This window comes from Chinchilla lanigera, unplaced genomic scaffold (genome assembly GCF_000276665.1).
Source record: "Chinchilla lanigera isolate Chin_1 unplaced genomic scaffold, ChiLan1.0 scaffold00010, whole genome shotgun sequence".
Taxonomy (NCBI): domain Eukaryota; kingdom Metazoa; phylum Chordata; class Mammalia; order Rodentia; family Chinchillidae; genus Chinchilla; species Chinchilla lanigera.
In genome coordinates this window covers 27,742,031-27,763,592 of record NW_004955411.1, presented here as the reverse complement: position 1 = coordinate 27,763,592, position 21,562 = coordinate 27,742,031, and the positions used below count along the sequence as shown (strand labels likewise).

Here is a 21,562-nt window from a genome sequence, read left to right as displayed (position 1 = left end):
CATAGCATAAAATAGGCAGGATTTATTGACTACAGTTAGAAAGTAGTAGGTCTTTGTATTTCCTCCCCTTCCCTGGGAGCCTGCCTTCCACCACCTTGGCAAAGCCCTGGGGATTTATTCTCTTTTAAAATGTTTTAAAATTACATCCTAATTTGCCATATAAATATTACATATATTGTCTTAAAAACATTTTGAATTTATTTTTAAAAGAGAAAGAACAGGCGCTAAGCTGGAGATTCTCAGGTCCAGTGCAAAGATTGAGTTTTAAACTTACACCATGGTGACTAAATAATACTAATCATTCATAACGCAGAATATGCAGATCCCCACTCTGCCAACAGTTGCTTACCAGAATATTGATAGTGAAGGTTTTCGTCTACAGAGAAAAAATTGAAAGGACACTTCACAGAAGAATCTAACAGGCTTAAGAGGAAATATGTAAAGAAAGGGATGTTTTGAAGGATTATTTAACAAACACCTCATCTGTATTGTTCTACAGTGATACTTTAATTAGATAAATACTCTTCTCCATCATGGCATATACAGAAAACTTCCAAATCAGATTTTAGTTTCCTTATCAACATATATAAGTAGTTAAGAATTAGTAGACTTCTGAGGAAAATCTCTAATATGTAAGGTAAAACTCAAAATAAGCAAATTTTTAAAAAGCAAGTAAGAGAAAGATGTCCTTTCAGGAAGAAAGGAATGTCAAAAGACTGTTGCTAATATCTTCAGTGATATAAGAGAAGATGACACAGCTATTAAAAAGTCACAGAGAGTGAAAAAATGTGGCAGAAAGTGAGAAACCTGATATAATTTTTTAAATTGCATTTGACAGAAAGGAGAAGTCAGAGAGCAAAAGTAAATTTACACTCATAAGTCCAGGAATTTCAAACTCCAAAGAATAGTCATTTAGAGTGAACGAATAAGGAAGCGGGAGGTAATGAAACACTAGACTTGTACTTTTTAAAAAGTGAAGGACAACACTAACTAAAAAGTGATGAAAAAACTGAAAAAATTCAGCAAGACATTAGAACAATAGAGAAAGGTGATCCAGGCTTAATTTTTGAAACTTTCAGGCTGCCAAAAAGCGAGATTGCACAGTTTGAGAGTTTGTTAAAAAGAATCGAAATGAGTTGATTTTTTTTCATAGTATCCTCAGGGAGATGAAAGGCAAGAGACAGAGACAGACAGACACAGAGACAGAGGCAGAGGAGAGAGAGACAGAGACAGACAGAGACGGAGACAGGGACAGACACAAGAGTTAGAAGTGCAAGGGATTCCCAGAGGGTAAGCCAAGATAGAAATCTTGTAATAGTGATTGTGCTACAGATACAAAGGAAAATGACTCAGTTTCCAGATACACATAGGAATGTCTTAACCCAGATCCTCATTGCTCTTTCTCCCTTTTAAACCAGAGAACAGATCCTGACCACTCAGCCCTGAACAACACCCCTAATTTTCATTCATTCTTAGCTTGACTTGAGCAAACAGTGATGAAGTTCTCACACTGTTCACGCCTTGTTCTCTAAAGAGTTGAACCCTTTTCTTTCTCGGAAAAGTATTTGACTTAAATTTCTAACATAAGGTTAAAAAGGAGCTTTAACAGGCTTCATTCAGAGAGCACAGAAAAGGCCATTTCCTCTGAACAAAATTTTTGACCAACACTACAATTGAGGGTTATGATTCTGCCTCACATATGCTTTATATATACCCTGAGGCACATAAACACATTTCATGAGAAACATATATTGAAATCCTTAGTGCTGAGTATATGCATTCACTCAATAACAGAAGCATTGCATATTCAGATATATAATACATATATTATATATATATATATATATATATGAGTTGCTTACTATTTAGAACATTGCAATAAGTAGAATACCCTTATCCATTTTACATTTTTGTGAAACATACTATGTCCAGTTAGGAGTCCACACAGATTCTTATATTCAGTTGAATGTAAGAAATAAGTGTATATATATACCTTTGTTATTCTCATAGTGGCTCAGATTACTGTATTAATTGGGCTATATATGAATATGAACTTGGTGTTTTACTTCTAGTTAGAATGATATAGTTGCATTTGTGCTTTATTTTATTTCCTCAAGTCACAGGTTAGGTTCTTGACTAGAAGCTCTTTCTATCTTTGCAACCTGAATGTTGCTCTGGAGAATAATGCCTAGTCCAATACTGCCTTCCTAGATGGGGGACTTTCTTTCGTTGTTTGAACTTTGTTTTGAAACTCATTGCGATTTTGTAAAAATTAAGTGCCTCATATATGTGTACATTCCTAATGTATACATCTCTTTTGGCCATAAAACAGACACCTGTTAGGAACTGGAAAAAAATAATATTATACACTTTATCTATTCTGTATTGCATATAAAGTTAAAATGGATACGACTTTTAAATTTCAAACTTCATTCATTAAATACTTGAGCAAAATCATCGTTAACTTTTTGTGGAAATGTAAGTCATTACTTTCTGACTTCTTAAAAATAAGATTGTAATTCTTGTCTATTTTAAGGTTATTTGATATAAGGATGAATTGAATTGTAACAGTTCTTTAAGAGTCAAATTTGAAGCAAATTCATTGAAAACTAAACATTACCCAAAATGTGAATATTTTTGTTAGATAGTGCAATGGTTAAGGTGGACTGTCGATTTGATTGGCTAAGGGGCCACCCAAGCTAATAGGAAAGCCCACCTCCATATATATCTGGGCAGGTCACTGAGGCATAACCTTAGTGTCCATATGGTCCATTGCTCCTTCCTCTCTGGCCCTGTTCCCCTTCTCTGCTTCCCCAGGTATCATGAATTCAGCAGCTTCCCTCCAGCACACACTTTTGCCATGATATTTTTGAGTTGGAGCCAGCTCACCATGAACTGAATTCTCTGAAACCCTAAGTAGAATAAATCATTTCCCCCTTTTAGTTATGACTGTCAAGTATTTGGTTCCAATTCTAGGAAAGCTGGCTAATACAGGTACATTATTTAAAGAAACACGATTTAAAGGGAAAGCAGTCTAGGACATTTTTATAGAGTAATTTGCTCTTAAAGACAAGTTATAATAGCTATATTCAAAAAAAGTTATAAAATTAAAACATTAAAATTCTGCAATGAAATAAGGTATGCCAGGATTTTTATACTATGGTCTTATTTTTGTGAAAACACTGAGAGTATAATAACCTTCTGGAATGTAAAGAGGAGAGCTGAATGAGCATAACAGGAATGGAGAAAGGGAATTATTTTCACAGAACCAGTATTTTCCTCATTTCCCACTAAATAAGCCAATGATGAGATTGGAACATTGATTTGTGTAGTTCGCTAAATTATATATGAGGACAACATTGTAAAACTATGTATTCTCCCTTAAAATGACCATACAATATAATTTAATACACTTGGTTATTTAATTTTTAATATAATTTATATATTAGGAAATTTGTTTATGCAATTTGAGAATTTGAAGTAATATTTCAGAGAGTTTTTCATTTATTTTTTGGCAGGGGTTTTGAGTGTAATTTTTATTTAGTCAATTAATGAATAAGAAAATTTTATAGATTGGTTTCTACAAATAAAAAAATAAATTATATGTTCTAACATATATTTTAAAAGTTTCTACTAGTGTATTAACATTTACACATTATCACTAATCCTTAACATTGAGACGCTCTTTTTTGATGAATTACACTGAGGTATCAATGAACAAAGTATCCTCAAATGGGATATAAATTTAACTGCAACTATGTCAGCAAGCACTGTACAATCTTATAGAATACAATGAACATGGTCAATATTTACTCACAAAAGAGGCAACATTATAACTGTCATCTCCAGAACTAATATATTTTCTTATTTTTATCACCTAAATCTACAGCTTACACTGTATATCCCGGTACATATTTTCCTAGGTCTGAGTGTATCCTTCTCACAGCTGTTTTCTGCTTTTGTCTAGGTAACTAGAATATCGCTGTACTTCATGACCTAGAAGTATGCAGATGAGTCCTTCCTTTAATGCAAAACATGTGGTATATTCATCTACATATGCACGACAAAAATGAAAGTCAAAGCTGAAAGTAAAATGGACATCATTTTAATGGTTTTTTTTTTTAATTTTGTGCATTGGATTCAAACAGCAAACTGTGTGCACTCAACTGTTATCACAATGTTGTCAAGAGATCTGTGTCTTTTACCATTTTACACACAATTGTTCATTACAATATGTTATCAGCCTTGTGGAAACCAGGGGTGTGGCATGGTAAGCTGTGGTGGTAGTGCACCTAGCTTTTATATTATCTAACTTGAAAATATTTCTCTTCTATGATTCCTTTTTTCTTGATAAAAATAGTTTTCACCAAACGTTGGTGGTGCACACGCACTACCATACATGCTTGACATCACACCCCTGACAGGAACACATGTTCTTATTTTGTTGATAAAAAGTATTACAAAAATTTCCATACAAAAACTATTTTCATAGAAATCTTGCATTTCCACAAATAAACCTGAACATTTTTTTGAAAAAAAAACTGCTCAAGAATTTTGTTCATTTTACATTGTGACTATACTGAGAAATGCAGTCCACTTCAAAGTTCTGGTCACATATTTTTCTGTAGATGACAAGTCCCTTTTCTTGTATCAGTGAGATCTGCCCAGCCTCCATCAAGTTCGTTTGGAACAGGAACAAGGGTTTCGATGGACATATCTGAAACTTAGAATGAAAGCGTCCGTCTTCCAAGTAACCATCAATATTGAGCCATCTTTTGCAATTTAAGACAAAGATTGCAAAAAAAAAAAAATCATTCTTTTAACTCAGAATCACTGAACAAAGTTTTGGTTTTTTATTTCTTGTGTGAGGTTAGGGAGTGGGTGCTGCGGGGAGATGTAGGGATCTGGTGGAGGTGTTAAGTCTCCTGCCTTGGTGAATTTAAGGAAAAATTTTATTGTCTTGATATTTTACATTTCTATCTCATTCAGTGACACAGACTATTAGGGGAGAAAAGAGGGGCAGAGAGAGAGAGAGAGACAGAAACAGAGAGAGAGACAGAGAGAGGCAGGGAGTGGGAGAGAGAGATTTGCCTTATATTCCAATTGCCAAGAAATTCAGATGTGTTTTGCATTACATTTTTTCACATTCTATAAACACATATTGTCTATTCACATGATGATTATACTCAGTAGATGGGGCTACTAACATTATTACCTTTTCTCTGGGTAATCAAAAGAACGTACTGTTTCACACAAAACTGTAGTTTTGGCTGATTTCAAGTATTTTTATTCTTTGTGGCATTTCAGCTTACTGATCACCCCTGTTGGGCACTGATTTTCCATCTCCTGGCAACAACTGGGCTTCCAAAGGAACCTATAATCTCTCACCGGACTGCATTTGAAATCAGTCACAAAACGCTCATGTAACATTCACTCAGGAGAAGGGAGGAACCCATGATAAACAGTGTAACCCAGTGTAACTTGGTTGATCCGTGATGCTTGTAAATCAAGTCTGATCATTGTAACTGCTTAGATCACAGAGTCTCTAGTTCATAGACACAGCGGCATGAGGTAACTCATTTTATTTTGCACAGGTTGCATATTTCCACAGGAAACATTCTCGCTAAATTGTTTGGAAAAAAGACGACAGTTTGTGCTTGGGCGTTTGTCCTCCCAGCTTTATGCCATGGTTTCTTTACCTGGCAACCTTCTGTCATTAAAAGTGTGCATGTTGATAACTTCTTCTGTCTTCACAATAACTGGGGCCTGCGGCTTATGTTTTAGCCGACGCTGGCATTTCAGAGACATCCTCAGTTCCTCTACCATGGCACTACAGAAGGATCTCTAAAGAGGAACACAGAGAAATTGAGTATTACCAATAGATAAACTAAAGGTCCAAAACCAGTGTTAAAATCATTCTCAACAGACCTGTCAACATGCCAGTCCTGAAGGTTTGAAAAATTTCAGTATAAAAGTTACAACACTTATTAGACTTTTAACACACAACCATGATAACTCAAGTACACACTCAAAGTGAGTTAGTATATGAAAAAACAAACAAACTTTACCTAACACTGAAATGAATTTTCAACAAGAATGTGTATAACTGATGTGTGTTGAGTACGAATTTCTGATGACACCATGTAAAACTGATTAGCATAGAAGTCGACTTAACATTTAAAAATAGGCATCCAAATCATAAATCTATTTTTTATATTTACACAATAATTTTAGAAGAAATTACTGCTCTTTAGATCTCAAAATAAGCTACACAAAATATCTTCTAAACATCGATTCTTCATTGTCCATCCTAAAACAACAAAGAGCGTCACTCACAAAGACATAAAATGTGAAAATAATTTCTAGTATTCAATTACATTTTTGTGATTATACCAATAAAACACTGATGTGATTAGAAACAAATATGGTTCAATCACAAGATGACAAACTAACATGTTACACATCACTGAACAATTAAAAAAAAATATTGTCATCCACTTGGTAACTGAAGGCTGTGAATAATTTGTCCCATGAAGAAAAACAATTTACCATCTCTCCTTTAACTCTTTTCTTAGTGATAGATTTTCTGAAACCTGTATATCTGTGGTTCCTTATTCCAGATCACAATTCATATTACAGAGTCATATGTAAAAAGCAAATCATTTAAATTCTTTCTCCTCTATCCACTTATATGTGTATCAGTTACTTATAAATCAGATTGTGAACCAACTGTATTTTACAGTTGAAACTCACATGGGTGGAGATTTAGGTTAGGGTCTTTCTGTAAAAGAATCAAAAACGTGAACAACAACCAAACATTTGGACAAACCTAAAACTTCACACAAATCTAAAATGTGACATGAAAACAGCATGAAATAATCCTAATCAAATATGAATGTGAAGAATTTATTTGTTATTACTTCACTGCTGATCAGTTTAGGTTGAATGCAAGAGAAAGTAGGATCAAATTTTTAATATCATATGTACGCCGGATGTCTTTTTAAAAAAGTATTTTGCATGAATAAATTTTGGTGACATTCAAACCAGCTTTTCAAATTAATTAGGCTTCTGCATCACAGGAAGTCAACTCCAAGAGCGACTTTCTGCAACTCATACCTGCAACTGTAGTGTATTCTGATTCCAAGTTTTGCACTTTTTAACACTACTCTAGTACCTCTTTATTACCCATGGATGTGTCCTCATTTTCATTGGACAGTTGTTTGAACAATTTCCTTATTATTCTAACTGAATGTCTACACCATCTGCAAGGGCTCATGCTTTTAGAATAACTGCTGTCTTTACAGCAGTTACTAATAGTATTTTCTCCTCTAAGAAACAAGTCCTATTCATAGCTCTTATTCTCTGCCATCGTGACTTCCCAAATCCCTCCCTCTTTACTTCCCCGTTTTCTTCCTTTCTCCAACCCTCGTGTTTCCTTTCTCTCCACACCACCTTCTGTGCTTGAATCTTCATGGCTTTTGGTTTTTGCTTCTCCTCTTTTGATCCCCTGCTTAGTTCTTTCCGCCTTCGCATAACCCCAACTTTATTCCCTCCTCAGGACGTGACTCAGGTGTTAGCTTATGTACAATACCTTTTGCACAGCCTCATTATTTTCACTCAATTTAGCTTTATTGCCTCAGTGTTTTGCACTCATTGCTATGTTTTCATCAGGCCTCTAGGTCATCTCTGAATCACTCCTACAGAATTGTGAAGAGCAGAGACCCATGTCTCACGGCATTGCTGGCACACATATGGGCTCTTTAAATCTTGACCAAGTAAAAAATAGCTACACCTGACTGTAGTATTTTAAATGTTAATTGCTAATGTTTCTGATTCAGCTAGTTAAAGGTTCTCATATTTAGAGTCTTAGCAAAATACAACATAAAGCTTTAGCATTTGTTTAATACCATTGAATTAGTAAAAATATTAATATATTAGCACTTGCCATGGGTGATTACTAAATTCTACTCATGAATTTCGTGTTAACCACAGAGTTACTGCCATGCATTATTTATAATGTGTTAAATGATATGTTACTGAAATTCATAAATTACTGAATTGTATTTATAGTAAATGATTTCTACGGCACCTAGCAGCCAGTTTATGGACACAGTGTTTCTTGTAGCTTAATACCTACTATTAGATGTATTTATTAAGAACATGATGACAATGATGATGAAGATGGTGATGATGACAACACTGGAGAAATGGAAAAATCTGATTCCAAAAGGGGGAGGAATACAAAGTCTTGAGGTAACTTAGTCTTGGCTCTCTGTTGAAACATTTAACAGAAGAATCAATTAGATAATATGACAAGATCAGAACTTGGTCCTCTTGACACTTAACAGTGTTACAGGCTATGAAAATTGTTGAATTATTTCAAATAAGTCAGTGTTTAAAAATAATGAATTCCTCAAATGTTAACTAATGTCTAACCCCTTCTTACAGCAATTTCAACTTGCAGAATTCTGATTATACAGGCTTCAAAATAGATCAGAATAGATACATGAAGTTTTTGTGTGCACCACAAGGATAGAGAAAACAACTGATTTTCTTAAGAATAAATATTATCATAGTACTTGTACATTCATCACTAGTACACTATGCTTAATTCAGACTACAAATGAAGACATATAAAACTATTTGACATCAATTGATATATTTTGTTAAGTGTAAGTAAAGTAACTTTTTCCAAAGATCAAAATAATTTTCTTCTTTATACTTTTAGACTATCTTAAATTAATTACATTGACTAATTTAGAAACTACCTCAGTTAAAAACCTGTAACCTTAATTCGCCATTTTATACTTCATCCAATTTATAAAACCATTACAAAGGAAAAATTTTAGTGAAACAATTTTTACTCAATCAATGGTCTTGACAACATATTTTTAAAATAAAAATTATGTTTTCCTTCTTCTGAGTAAGGTGAATTTTACAAGTTCCTTTTTGACTATCAGTGCAATTATCTTATTATAATTACTAATAGAATGTGAGAAAACAGGATTTTTCTCATTAAAATATACTCAGAATCCATTATGCATTTCTAGAAATACTTGGAACTGAGAAATATTTGAAATCAACAAAATAAATCAAAACAAATTAAGTGTATTTAATGATATAAAATACTGCTTAGTGTTTTTACTGACAATCTATTTCTCTCTGTCTCTATCTCCCTCTATCTCTGTCTGTATCTCTCTTTCCTCTCCTAAACATCTGAAGTTGAAACCACATAAATTTTTTAGATAGAATCATTATCCTTGGTATATATTGGCAAAAAGTTACTATAACTGTAAAGTCAACCATTGTTTTCATGCAGTAAGACTATACTTTTTCTTCCTTTATCCAATAATTAGAATTTGTAAAGGTTTTCTTATTAGACTATGAAATAGGGTGTTAAAAAACATCATTTGCACACAGAAGTTTCCCAAGGTAGCATTAAGAGGAAGAGATAAAGGCAAGAATAAAATATAGATATAAAGAAAAGAAGAATGGAAGAGAATGACAAGTAGAGAAAGAGGACAGAGGGAAGGAAGGAAAGAATAGGAGAGAAGGAGGACAGTGGAGGGGGAGGGAGAGAGCAGGACTGCAAATATCCTGCCTTTCAAGTCACTTCTCCTTTGATGTAGAGACCCACGTAAATGTCCTTAATAAGGAAAATTCTTTAGAGTGAGAATAACAGTAAAAGTGTTTCTTCACATTAATTTAACAGACTCCAAAAAGAAAAAAGAAAGGCACAAGGATACTAACCATTATTAAAAACCTCTTTTAGTAAGTTTCAAATTTTACTAAACAGTGTCTGGATGGTATGGTGGCACTAACCAAATAGAAGATTCCTGAAAATGAAAATTTAAATCTTTGAGCTGTTAGCATGTATAATTACAGTTAAATAAGTAAAACTCTTTATAAAATTCACTACATTGAATGAAACAACCTGTACTTACACACCTCTAATTCTTGACATGATGAAGGCTTGGAAAACCTTAATGGTATGGAATTGGCCATATGTACATTTGCTTTTAGGCTTTGTTTTGTATTTTGAGTATAATAAGAAAACAAATGAATAGTCCACAGAGAAATGGTTGCGAAAATACCATGATGAGGATCACAGATAATTATTCTCAATTGCTTTACTTTCTAATTTATAAAAGTGTTTCTATGATAACATAATATGAAAGCAGTTGGAAAAACAAAGAATTTTTAAATATTAGAAATTTACCTGTAATCATAGTTGTTCAAAGTAAAATATTTAAGCTTTATTTTGAAGTTAAAATAATCAAGTGGTGAAATCTATATTCATATTTATTGTTAAGAATAAAACTTTATTTTGTGACTTGCTATAATTTCCCTTCATAGCAAAAACTAAACTGTGTTCCAATTTTCATTTGAAATAATTCCCAATTATTTTTCATATGTAGTTCATATTTGAATCTCTATGGAATATCCTTGAGCTTCTTTGATCAGATTTTGTAGCTTGGTGTTCTAACATATATTAAAATATATCAACCAAACTGTTCTGTGTCTGTCAGTCATTTGTTATCTAGGGATACATGATACATGTTTCAACACCATATAATTTCTGAATCTATATGTTATTGGCAAAACAATTGTGAATCATGTGTATTGGAGACAATTCCAAATTATCACTGTAATCATATCACAATAAATACTAAGCTGTCTAAGTAAAATGAAATAAAACATGTATATTTACAATATTCTATATGAATATTGGTATATTAAATATAGAAAATAAATGTCATGTAATGTGACCCTTTAACTTTTTCCTTTTGGTTTATACTATTTTTAATTGGTGGCCTTTAAAATATATCAGACAGCTAATGCTATCCACCAGAAGTGTGAATTAACCTAAAACCATGTGAATATAATAGCAAATTAATGAGAGATGAAAAATGACTAGTTAAAACACTCATCTCAAATATGTATTGCAACTTTGTCTTTGATAGTCTATCTTATTGCAGCTAAGATATTGCAGATGTTATATACCATTTATTTAAGCCTCCCAGTAGTTAAAGGGCTTTTTAGAGACTTTCTTACTTAATCAGTGTAATGTAATAGCAAGGTAAGCCAAAACTTAGGAAGTCAAGTTGTGTATCTAAGGTCATATACATAACTGCTGTCAGCTCCAACACAGAACCCTTATTGGAACTTGCATTCTGTGAATGCTTTAAAAAAAATATTATCTTGCCTTATTAGTGATGACTTCAGTCTTCATTGAGCTTTCTACCTAGATCTGTTCTAATTAAAAGTTAATTTTTTGCATACTAAATGATAAGACAGAGAGGAAAACAATTATGAAAAATTAAATACATGTCTTTCTCAGTGAGTTAAGAGACAAAACACGTTATGCTTTACCCTGGATTATTTTACAATGATAAACGTAACCAAAGATTAAAGTATTCTCTGAAATTTCACTTAAAAGAAGTAATCCATATATTTGTATTTCATTTTGCAGAAGCAATGAACAGAAAAATGGAACATCATTATATATTTTTACACTTCCCTTATTTAAGCTGGCAAAATCAATAAATAAGTTTTGACAGGCTTCAATATCACATTAGTCAACATATCAGTGAAATACATTTTACAAAGAAACAATGTTAATCATCACATTTTAGCTGATACTATTAATGATACAAATTTTCAAGAAAACTATAACAGGAAATCTCTCTTACTTGCAGATCTTGCAATTAAAATATATCAGTTGTATCAATAATAATAATAATGCCACTAAAATAACAGGTGTCTGTTATATGCCAGCTGCATTCAAAAACTCTGTGAACTATCTTAATTCTCTGTCCACTTAAATTTATATTAACTGGTGCAACACATTAAAATTGTGCATATAAATGACGCAAAATGATACAAATATATATATATATAAAGTTTAAATTCAAACATGTATCATTTCTTTATGATGAAAATATTCCAAAGGCTTTCTTCTAGCTTTTTGGAAGGTACAGCACATTATTTTTTTCTATGGTCACCCAACACGCAATTTTACATGAGAACTTCTTACTTGTATCTAACTATAACTTAGTATGAACTGATCCACCTTGCTCCATCCCTCAGGCCCCCTACTTTCCCTGCCTCTGTTAATCACTATCACTCTCTCACCTTCTAGGAAATCAACTATTTTAGATTTTACATATGAGTGAGATCATGTAGTACTTTCTTACTGCACTTAATAATCTCCAGTTCCATTCATGCTGTCAAAAATGATAGGATTTCATATTCTAACTTTTAAAACACCTTCATTACATGTGCATAACCTTATACATTTATCTCTTTTAAAAAGTTAAGAAGGAGATAAGCAATTTTCACATGATTAGACAAAGTTGAGTGATATTCTCAAGTACACTTAATTCCAAAATTCATCCTTAATAAGTTGGAAAGTAAAATAAATAGTGCTTATGATCAAAGGCCCCAATCTGTTTGCCTGATTTGAACTCTTAAGCTTCATATTTTCTCAGTGCAAGTTCAGGGGAAAAAAAATCAAGTAAAGTAGTTAAATATTCTATGTCTGTATGTTATAGCATGATATAATTTAAACAGTGTTAAGACCAGGGATTTTTGGCCTCCAGAAACGTACTTGACCCCCGAAACGTACCTTTTTCTCATGTGCAGTATGTGGATAATGATATTTTTGTGACCCTAAAGGTATCTTGGCACTAAAAGGAAGTACTACACTTTTTAAAAGAGTGGCATTTATAAAAACAAGATAGCAAGATTATCACTTGTCAAGCTATAGTTTTAACACATCACTTGTGAGAATAAAAGGACATTAGCTATCATGAACTTCACAGTCTTTCTGTTTTGGAAGTAGACTAGTGAAAAAATAAAGATGAGCCTTATTTTGAAGTATTTTTATTACATGTAAAGACTTTCCAAAAAATTGTTTAGATCATCCATACATTGAGAATTAATGAATTTTGAAAAACCGTTCTCAGAGAAAGACAGGGACATAACAACAACAAAAACTGAACAATTTGTCCAAATTTACTTAAATCTTCTAACTTACAAAGAATGGCATTTAAACAGCCGTATTAGCTCCTACAGAAAATCAGTATAAAACATTTAAATTCTGAAAATTTAAATGCAGCTAGAATTACTTTTACCAAGGTAGTTGCGCTTTTGATAGTTTATAAGCATTGATGGAAAATACATAAATAAATAAAATCATTACTGATAATTTAAAACACTATTTGTTACTATACCTTATCCAGTGAATTATTTCTTTTAAAAAATTTTGCTCCTGTTAAAATTAATTCAACCTTCTGAAAGCAGTGTGTATATAGGTATCTGTGATCAATCAGTTTCCATTGTTTGGCTTTCAGGAAACCCAGTCACAGCAAGTTTTGATGACCACTTCCCATATGGAGAATCTTTCACTCACAATCCGTAGTCTCGCAACTTTATATCACTCTAATTTTCTCTCATCGCTCTCTTAAACTGCACAGTTTCACTTATGTGTGCTTCGACTACTGGTTTCTAATCATTTTCTATATTCGTTATGCAACTACAAATAAGAACTTTCTATATAATCCAAAAACATAAATTGAGCTAGAAATGACTGGAAAATGTCATTTCTTAGAGATTATTTTAGAGAAGATTTACCAGCTCTGTATAATAAAAACAATTGCACTGGCTGAAATGGACTAAGTCCTAAAAAACAACCAGATCTCATAGTCCTTATGAACTTCAAGAATCATAGGATATGTGTGTTTAAATTGGGATACCTAGCTTACAAGTTCAATATCTGAGCAGTAATTTGTGCTTTTTATTTTTCAGATATATTCACTGAAGTTAGTTTATGCTTAGGTAATAAGAGAATATACAATTTGACATTATTTTAAAGTTGTTTTCATGGAAAGAAACTCAATAATTCAGCTTCAAACAAATCAATAAAAACATTTTTAAAGCCCATACATTTCAGATATTTCTTCTATTTTGAGGTTTAACTGGGCACTCATTTTTAAATGATAGACTTTTCTTTGAAGTTCTGGGAGTCAATTAAAATGATACATTCTTCTACTAGTCTTAGTTATCAAACAATGTAAAATTATAAGAAAAGCTATAGTCAATAAGAACTATTAATTTCCAATAATATTACACAACACAGTGGGTATATATTTTGTTCATGTATTTAGATATTTATAGTTTTAATTTCATCATTAGACATATGTCTTGATATAGAAATATATTATGTATTCATAAATTTACACAGTAAGCTTATATTCAACTCAGCTGGATATATGTTATAGCTGAAAGCCTAGCCATAGTTAGAAAATTTATGTTATTTTTAAAATACTGAATGCCATAAAGGAAACAGAAAGGAGTAAAGAAAACAAAAGGAGTAATGCAGTCTGTGACTAATAATACTTGCTCAAATTCAATGTGCAAAACAGCATACTGCAGCTTGTGTTCTTAAAAAATATTTATTAAGTAGCTGTTAAGAAATGATATCTTGCTTGTAAAAATTTTAGAATATAGGTTAGTAACAGAAATATACTAAATATAACAAATAGAGAATTGTTTTTATGAAAAGCAAAAGATTTATTCAACCTGAAGAGAAACCAGAATGGTTTTCTTAAAGAGAGAAAAAACAGGGCTGGGGATTTAGCTCAGCGGCAAAAGTGCCTGCCTGGCAAGCGCAAGGTCATGAGTTCGGTTCCCGGTACCAGAGAAAAACCAAAAAAAAAAAAAAAAAGAGAGAGAGAAAAAGCAATAAAAACAATACAGAATTTCAAAACAAGATGATAGGAAATTAACAATGATTATTATATTGCATATTGTTATTTTCAAACTAGTTGCTCAGATTCCCTGATATAGGCACACAAATTGGACCAAACAATGTAAGCACTAACTGTTCCTTTCAACGAACTGATAGAAATTAGTAATGCAATTATTTTAGCTATCTTGTGTATATATACATATCTTATTCTTTCCTTCCTTCTTTTCTCTTTTCCCCCATCCCAGTTGTTCTTTCCTTTTGAGCAGTTTCTTTCCCTTTCACTCCATGTGTTGTTCCTTTTGAATTGTATTTACTTTTTCAGTTTTGTTTCATTCTTGCTTTTATTTTACTCTTTCCAGTTCTTACACTTGGGAGACAATATGATGTTTACACCTGCAAGTCTGATTTATTTTACTTATCAGTATAGTCTCTAGTTGCATCCATTACCTATAAAAGAAAGATAAACTCGAGGCTCTCCTAGCTAATTTTAACCAAATAATATGTTTAACAGCTAGAAAATCCAGCCTAACAGATTTTTCTTCTGAGGAAAATGAAGAAAAATTGAACCATGATCGTAACTCATCACAGCGCATACAATAGGTCACTTCCAATATGTCAATAAGTATTTCATCTAGAAATTAAAATTATACAGAAACAGCTATTTTCCTCTGTGATATACTTTTCAAAATAAGTTATGGCAGTCAATTTATTTATTTATTTATTGTTTATTTATTTTGAGGCAAGGTCTCACTGTGGAGTTCAGGCTTGTCTTGAATTCACCAAGTATTTCAGGCTGGCCTGAAGTTGTAGTGACCCTCCTGCTTCAGCCCACTGAGCGCTAGGATTACAGGCATGTGCCACCACGCCTGATTGAAATCAACTGTATTATTAATTTAAATGTTAAATCATTAATTGTGCTACCAGGCACTGTTCAAGATCCTGGAGATACAAACCAAAAAACGAAATGAAACAAAAACAAACAAAAAATCTCTACCTCCTTGTGTTGAAGAAAGGAATAATATACTGTAATAGAGATAAAAAGCATTGCCACATAGAAAGCAAAAGAAGTGAACTGAAAAGCATGCAAAGAAATAAGGGAGATGTACACTTGGTTCATAAAGAAAAGATACCCAGGCTTAATGCTAGGAATTGTTTGAGATGAGAAAAATATCTTCCCAGCTTTCTCAGTGCAGAAGGAATGCTTTTAGATGAAGACAGTACCTGAAATCCACTAAACAAAAATTGTGATATACAGGACACTTTTTATAATTGAAAGAATAAATGAAAACCTACCTCTATCTTGGGGAAATAAGAGCCCAAGCCCTTTATATCTATTGATTAGAGAAACTTTCTGGGCATTTAAATCCATGGTTTTAAATGGCTAATCTAACATTGCTGGTGGATACTTGCAAGGTTGAAAAACGGGCAGGGTATATTTTGGTCTAAATGAAAAAAATGACTTAGGAATTAAAAAAAAAAAACCCACAGCATTGTTTGAGGAAAAGTGCAAGTTGAAGAGGAGCCAAAGGTGAAACTACAACTGTGGAAAGAGGCAGATAATCCCAAATGGTCTTATGTGCTAAGTTAGATAATTTGGACTTCATCATGGAAGCGATGTAAAGACAGCAGTTGAAAGCCCCAGTGTGAGAGTGGGGGCTATAATATTTCTTTAGTTTTCATAGTGTGATGCCAATGCCTCATCTATTTCAACTACAAATTATTTATTTGTTTTTGCTAATTGTTTAGGTCTTACAGATCCATAGCATGTCAAGAGATCTAGTTGATAATCTGAACAATTTAACTAAGTCGGTCGTGTATGATAAGAACAAAGTAGGTTTACTTTCAAAGTCAAATCATCACTCATTTTGATGAATGTTTTAAAAAAATTTGTGTTAGAGACACCCCTGAGGTAAATCAAATGAACAAAGTACCTAGAGATAAGTACAACAGAAACCCACACATTCTCAAGATTTCATTCATTTGCTTTATTTTAGAACTGTTATACCTTAGAGAAAATCATTATATAAGGATGTTTAGAGGCTCCAAATAGAACTTAAATTCCTTCTATAATGGTTGGCATTATTTTAAACATTACATAACCAACTATCCAATGTATCAACAAGTTATAACAACAATGGTGATTGTTAAGTTAATAATTTTCCTCTCTATATATAATCCTTTTGATTTAGTTTCAAAATGTGTTGATACCATAGAAAAGATCATAATAGAAGAGCTATATACACATAATAATCAGTCACATAAGCACAACAAGTATTTGATTCATCCCAGTCATCACAACTGTGGTGAAAAAATAAATTGTGTGACTTAAATTTTCACATTTACAATGGATTATGTTAGTCATAGACAGAATGGTCTTATCAAAATATTCAGTTATAAAAACAGTAGTTGTATGGGTTTAGTACTATAGTCATGCAAATATGTCAAAAATCCAGTATCCAAATTTCTAATTCTAGAAAAGGTCAGTAATGACAACATAAAGTATAAAATATTTTAAAATAATTTTAAGGTACAAGTGTTTAAGGAATATTAGCAGAATATATTTTTCTTCAATTACTCTATCATATCATCTTTAAAACACTACATTTCTATTCTTTGTATTTACTAATAGTAATTCATAAAAGTTCAGGTTTTACTTCCTGAAATTAAGAACTAAAACTTGTTGAGTTTTGTTAAAAATCAAAACAATGTTCACGTAGAAAAGACTAAAGCTTGTAAAAACTTGGTAAATGCACTTATTTCGTATTGAACTGTAAACTCATTTAAAAAACGTCTTTTGCTTTCAGAAAGAATTATTTTTAAAATATTGTTTATATTTACAGAAGTAAAAAATTTATAAAGCTGTATAGGAAGAATTTAAATGAGGTACAAACTTTTCATGAATAGAATAAGTAAAACATTTCTATAAGTGGCAAAATATATTAAAATACAAAGGAAATTTATAATCTCAATATTTTGAGGCTATACATACACGTCTTCTTATAAAGACTCTCAAGTGTTAGGTGGAAAAAGACATTGATATTTTCACACATTCATTACCATAGACAATTAATTATACCCTCCACAAACTGAGGTAAGATTTTTTTTTTTTTGGTACTGGGAATAGAACTCAGGACCTTGTGCTTGCCAGACAGGTGCTTATGCCGCTGAGCTATATCCCTGGCCTTATATTTTTAATTATAAATTAATTGGAAAAAATATATTAAAATGAAAAATTTTACTTACTCTCTAGTTCAAAAATATTAACTAGCATCATGAAATTCATTTTAGCTGTAGAGTATTTTATTTTACAAAGGAAATTTTTTGGTATTTGCTTCTCTTTTTCACTATATACAATAAGCTAACTGTTATGGACTTCAAGGAATAAATGTCTCACCATTTTACTGAGGTAGAAAAAGGCCATTTGCCCTGAGCAAATGACCATTAAACTTATTACAATAATTTAAAAATCCTAAAGGTGACCAGGAGTCTTTTTGCAGAAATCTAAATTTCACAAAGTATAATTATTTTTGTAGAATGAAAGATCTAAAAGAACAGCCACAATTCTAAGACATTTCCCTTGTTTGCAAATATCAAAAATCTTTTCATTTGTGTCTTATTATGACAAAAATAAGTGTTTTAAATTGCAAGAAAATATAATAAATGTTATTTACCTTTTCCAACTGAGCGTTTTTTTTGGATTTGTATAAAAACTCTCCCACTGCCACAAAAACGGAGAGCACCAAGCCAGCCGCGAGAACGATGAAGATGCCGCCGATGTTCTGAACCCCCAGGGCGCTGGCCTCTTTGCTCTCCTCCTCGGGGCAGCCGTTGCCCCTCCACCACTTCTCCTTCATCATGTGCAGCTTGCCCTCCTCCTGCAGCTGAAGGATGGCTATGGTGATTTTGTCTCGATATGGAGAACCTGCGAATGGAGAGAGCAAATTATTTCAGAGCACAGAATTTCATAATGAAAGGTCAGCGTGGTGAGAGTACAGATGTCACTAACGCTAGCGTATGACCATGTTCATTTTGAGTCAAGAAAACTGACTGGAGAAAGAGAATAGAAGTTTACTATGAAAAGTAAAGCACAGGACTCTTTTAGCGACAAGAATTTTTTTATTTTTAATAAAGAAAATGTTAGTGTTTAATTGTTTGATCCATCTTGCATACCTATATCTGGTAAACTGAGCAACTACCTTGCAGATAACAATAAGTAACACAGCAACCATTGTTGATTTCCTAGAATCTTGTTTTCAAATTCTGTACCATTTTTATAGTTTTGTGGTATTTTGTTTTTGTCTGTTTTTTTTTTATTTTGGTTTTATTCTTTTCTCTTTAAAATAAAATTAAAACAAATAAACAACCCCTACTCCCAAAATAGAAAATGTTTCCACTAGCATGTAGTTTTAGCTCAGAACATTGGAAAAGAAATCAGAGAAGTAGGAAATCAAAAAGAGAAAATAGATGAAGTAAAAAAGATGTTTAACTGATATCTAGGCATAGTTCTACACTGAAACCAGAGCACAAATAATAACAGGAGCTTGTACTTTTAGGAAACTTGTTGAGAAAATGGTGTTTCCCAAGATTAAATGCAATAATTCAAAGTAGTCCTGATTAACTATCTGTAGTCAATAGCTCCTAATATTCACAGATAATGGGCATTCACCTTTATTTGCTATTTGATGTGAATTTAAAGAATCACAAAATGCACAGGGTTGGATTTTTCAAAAAATCATTACAGCAGTGTAAGTCATAATTCAATGACCCTTATGACCTGATAGTGTGCATTTTTGCTTCTCATTTTATACTTTGAGGCAAAAGATTCTTTTCAGTGGAGGTAAAATTACCATGAAATTTGATATTTCTCCTTATGAGGGTACATGTTCAACTGCATTGCAAACTACACAATAAATATTATGTTAGCTAACCGGATGCTCAGACACTTGGAAAAGTACTGATCTACATGCATCTTTAACATCTGTCCCAAGGGACTGGTCTTATTGCTTTCTCTCACCCAGCAATAGCCTGTTTCTAAAAGGTAATTTTCTTTCCTAGACATATTCTTCCCATTCCATTTTTCTGCACAAATTCACACAGCCTGCTTTCTTGCTTAGAGAAAAGTACTAAACACTTCAGTTTTTCTTCAAGGCTGCCTGTAATTACATGCATAAATATGTCTGTATTGTTAAATCTTTTAGCAAGAATAGGTAGGCATCAAGCTCAGACAAAGAGAAATGATAAGAGGTAGTATCTTGTTGATAAAGTAAGACAAAAGAGAATCTAACAAACCCAGCTGATGGGCAGTTTCTTTAAAATAGTCCTTTATCTGCACAGCTGTCCTAAAAGGGGATACTGAACTCTTTGTGCAATTTCCATTAGGCATGCATTCCTTAATATTAGGGGAATTCCTCCTTCTCCAATTCTTTCCTGTGTTCTCTTTCAAATTTTACTCAAATGCCAAAGATTAGTATGAACTCTGCACCCCTGCCTACCCACTTCAGAGCTTGGGTATTAGTTCAGCCATTCTACTTTCTAATTTAACTGTTCAGTCATTGTATCCTCAGCCAAAGCTGTCTACTATTATTATTTGCCTATCTAGATGGAACCCCTTGTCCTAGATTCCAAGCTTTTTAGAATGAAATGTATCAATTTGTCTGTGCTCCTCCACGGTCCATTCATTATGAATTCTCAATCATTCTTCATTTAATAGGCTCTATGCAATGTTTTCTTATTATGAGGCAAATGATATCTAATTAAAGGCATCCTTACCACCCTGTAAGAGTACAATTTTGTAATTTGGGTCTGTGTGACACTTTGTCCCTCTTAGTACAAATTAAAGTTTTGCTCTTCAATTTCATAAGTTCATTAAGTTCAGCCTAGTAGTAGCTGTAATGTCACTTTTTCTCTAAATCACCACTCTTTTTTATGTTTTCTCAGCAAAATACTTATAGATCGAGTTAGAATAACTTCCCTTTAAAGAAGAACAATTTATTGATTGTGTTTTTCAATTAAAAATGCAGTATCTGAATCCTATCTTGTGCTGAGAGCACTTGTAAAAATGGCCACAACTGGTGAACATGAAGGCACAGTGCATTTTCTGGAAATAAAGTTATACACAAGATTTGGGAAGCAAGTAGACTTAAATTCAAAAAATTCTTAATCCAGCTAAGACTTTACACCAGCTCATGTCTTATTTTGAGGATGCTTGGAGTAATATTTTGTTATCAGCTCTCCACACTTACTAAAATGCACTGAGATGTTTGTTATAATATTTTTAAACACAGTATTCTTCACTGTATTTTGAAAAACAAAAGAAAACAAACCACAAAAACAAAAGTCATGCAGCAATGATTGTGAACACATAACTTTCCATTCCTAGCAAACCTCAGCACACTTGGTTTCTTCCACAGGATAATATGTAAATGATATTTCATTTTTTGCCAAACCTACAATGTTGACATGCTTCACTTAGAGTTTCAATTTTATTAAAACTAGGGGTGAGTTTTGACACAGCGTAACCATAAAAAATCTTTTTGTGAGTTCAGAAGAAATTGTTTAAAATTCTCTACATTTTAAATATGGACAAATAAGTTATTTTTCCAAAATACCACTCAGATCAGCCAAATACATCCTTAAACTGAATTTTGCCCTTGTATCTTTATTATGCCATCTTTGATCTTTGTTTTTCTTTTTAAAACTTTCCTCTTCTCATGGGATTTTCTTTGCTTATTTAAACATATTCTCCATATTGGTAGTAAGGAATAGATACACTTTATTTTTTTTTTTTTTTTTTTTTGGTTTTTCTCCGGT

The 21,562-nt window shown here is 32.4% G+C and overlaps 1 protein-coding gene across 4 annotated transcripts in view; it reads right to left on the bottom strand.

The window, feature by feature from the left end:
* Nucleotides 1-4,089: 4,089 nt before the first annotated feature.
* Nucleotides 4,090-21,562, bottom strand: part of Grik2 (glutamate receptor, ionotropic, kainate 2) — a 663,290-nt gene continuing 645,817 nt past the window's right edge. For 2 of the 4 annotated variants that reach the window (XM_005377815.1, XM_013510935.1), the window contains 2 exons: nt 18,424-18,674; nt 4,090-5,844 (listed from right to left, as the gene is read on the bottom strand). In XM_005377815.1, coding sequence (XP_005377872.1) covers nt 5,680-5,844; nt 18,424-18,674 — 416 coding nt within the window. In that variant the 3' untranslated portion in view covers nt 4,090-5,679. Of the gene's footprint in view, nt 5,845-8,137; nt 8,273-9,769; nt 9,837-18,423; nt 18,675-21,562 lie in introns of those variants that run through there. The other 2 variants (XM_005377816.2, XM_013510936.1) reach the window with 2 other exon arrangements.